We start from the raw sequence: 2,141 nt of genomic DNA, 5'->3' as shown, positions 1-2,141 counted from the left end.
CACAGAGTGATCACCCACACCCCCAACAAGGTTCAGAGGCTTATATACCATCCCGGCAAAACAGGTTATGGGAGAGGGGAGAAGAGGAATTCTACTGAGGGGCAATAAAGGATTACTAGGGAGAATGAAGGAAGAGATAGAGATATTTAAATTCAAGTTTATCGTAACACCAAAGTAAGGTTTGGCAGGCTGCCAATTTGCCCTAAAAGATCAGATTCTTGTCTAACTCCTCAGCTTTACAAATAAAATTGTATCCTATGCATTAATTGTATCCTATGAATTAAGCATAGGAGTTAGTCAAAAGAGCTCCTTCAACAAAAACAGTGTTGCCATGGGTCAGATTCAAGAGCTAAGGAGAGTTTATTGGGTTAAAGATTAAAGTGGAGATGATCTGCAATAAAGGAGAGCTCCTTTCTCCCTTCTCCCCTCTGGATTCTTCCTTCCAAATGGCTAATGTAACCCAGGCTGAGGCTCATTGTCCTAGAAAAACTGGGAAGGTGATACAGCCAGCTCTGCCCCAGTCCTTAGGTAGAAACTCTTACTCTGCTTGGTTTCTCCTTAATCTTCTGGTAGACCAAGTCTCAACTAGCAATAAAATATCCTTCTGCCAACCACCATTACCTGCACCTCTTTTTCTCTCAAGGATCTCATGAGGAAGATTAGCCACACCAGACCAGATCTGGTGTTCAGGTACACCTGATTCCCAAAGCTGCATCCTTTCCCCTCTCAACATGCCATCTCCCACTTCCTTTCTTCCATCACCCTGACTTGGATAACCACTTGGCTGAATTTAACAATCTAAAAGAAATAAAACATAAACCATCTCACTTTCTCTAGTCCCTCAATTCTGACACTGATCCCAACCCATACTCATCAGAAGAGCATGAAAATGAAGGAGATGACTGTGTAGGAAATCAGGATGGAAAACAAACAAGCAAGAGGAGCTCAGCTTATCCAGCCACACTGACAGTTTGCACCCCAACAAAGACAGAAGGCCAAGAGCAAGTGGCAGCCCACTAATGAAGTTGACAGAGTTCTGCAGCTAGAGGCATGCATATCACATTTCATTAGCATCCCAAGAATAGATGGAGAATTAATTCACAAAGTTGAAACTAACCTGTGTTCTCCTGGGGATGTTGCAAACTGTTTTCTGCTGAAACCCAAGCAAGTAATTAATCAAAAAACAGTCAAGAGATCTGTGCCTTGCCTAAATTAAAGGTTAATGACATGCGTAAGAATTTTTTTCAGATGTCAACAAGTTCTTTCACTAAGTAGGTAACAATTTTATTTACTCTGAAGAGTACTTGACTATTACAAATAGCAGAAAAGTTCACACAATAAACCTAGGAAACACAGTGACTGTGGAAAAAATCTAGCATGCAGAGAGGAACGAAATAAAATCACTATTTTACCTAATACTGCTGAAGAGCGCCGCTGAAGTTCCTCATTAAGCTGTTTTTTATAAGGTGTAGGAGACCTCACAGATTGTGCCCTTGGAGGGAGCTGAGGGCTGGTCCAACTTCCACTCAGAGGCTGCTGCTCCCCCTGGCTTCCTTCTGCTCTCTCTGTAGCAAGGGAAACCTTGGTGTTATTTGGAAAACTAAGAATCAAGAGTTCAGCAAAGAGAAGGAAGTAGATGAAATTTTTTGGGCAATAATGTATACATGTATTACATGCATATGTAAAAATCAGGGGTTTTTAGGCCTGGCATGGTACCTCACCCCTATAATCCTAGCACTTTGGGAGGCTGAGGTTGGAGGATCACTGGAGGCCAGGAGTTTGAGACCATCCTGAGCAACACAGCAAGACCTCATCTCTACAAAAAATACAAAAATTAGATGGGCGTGGTGGCCTACACCTCTAGTCCCAGCTACCTGGGAGGCTGAGGCAGGAGGATTGCTTGGGCCCAGGTGTTTGAGGTTGCAGTGAGCTATGATGATGACACCACCACACTCTACCCCAGGCAATAGTGTGAGACCCTGTCTCCAAAAAAATTTTTTTAACTTAAAAATTAGGGATTATAAAAAAAATTCAAAGAAAGAGGCAAAATTGCAGGCCAATAATCACACCCTTGGTATATGTGATCTTTTTTTTTTTTTTTTTTTTTGAAACAGAGTCTCACTCTCTTGCCTGGGCTAGAG

General features: G+C 42.1%; 1 protein-coding gene across 1 annotated transcript in view; it reads right to left on the bottom strand.

Moving 5' to 3' along the window:
* PIKFYVE (phosphoinositide kinase, FYVE finger containing) overlaps window positions 1–2,141 on the bottom strand; it is a 76,285-nt gene that overhangs the window by 72,611 nt on the left and 1,533 nt on the right. The window contains exon 2 of the mRNA XM_012661209.1: window positions 1,413–1,565. Within this exon, the coding sequence (XP_012516663.1) occupies window positions 1,413–1,565 (153 nt within the window). The remainder of the gene's footprint in view (window positions 1–1,412; window positions 1,566–2,141) is intronic.

The sequence above is a fragment of the Propithecus coquereli genome, unplaced genomic scaffold (assembly GCF_000956105.1).
Source record: "Propithecus coquereli isolate 6110/MARCELLA unplaced genomic scaffold, Pcoq_1.0 Scaffold70, whole genome shotgun sequence".
Classification (NCBI taxonomy): Eukaryota; Metazoa; Chordata; class Mammalia; order Primates; family Indriidae; genus Propithecus; species Propithecus coquereli.
Note: the sequence above shows the minus strand (reverse complement) of the source record. Positions and strands in the feature narration are given on the sequence as shown.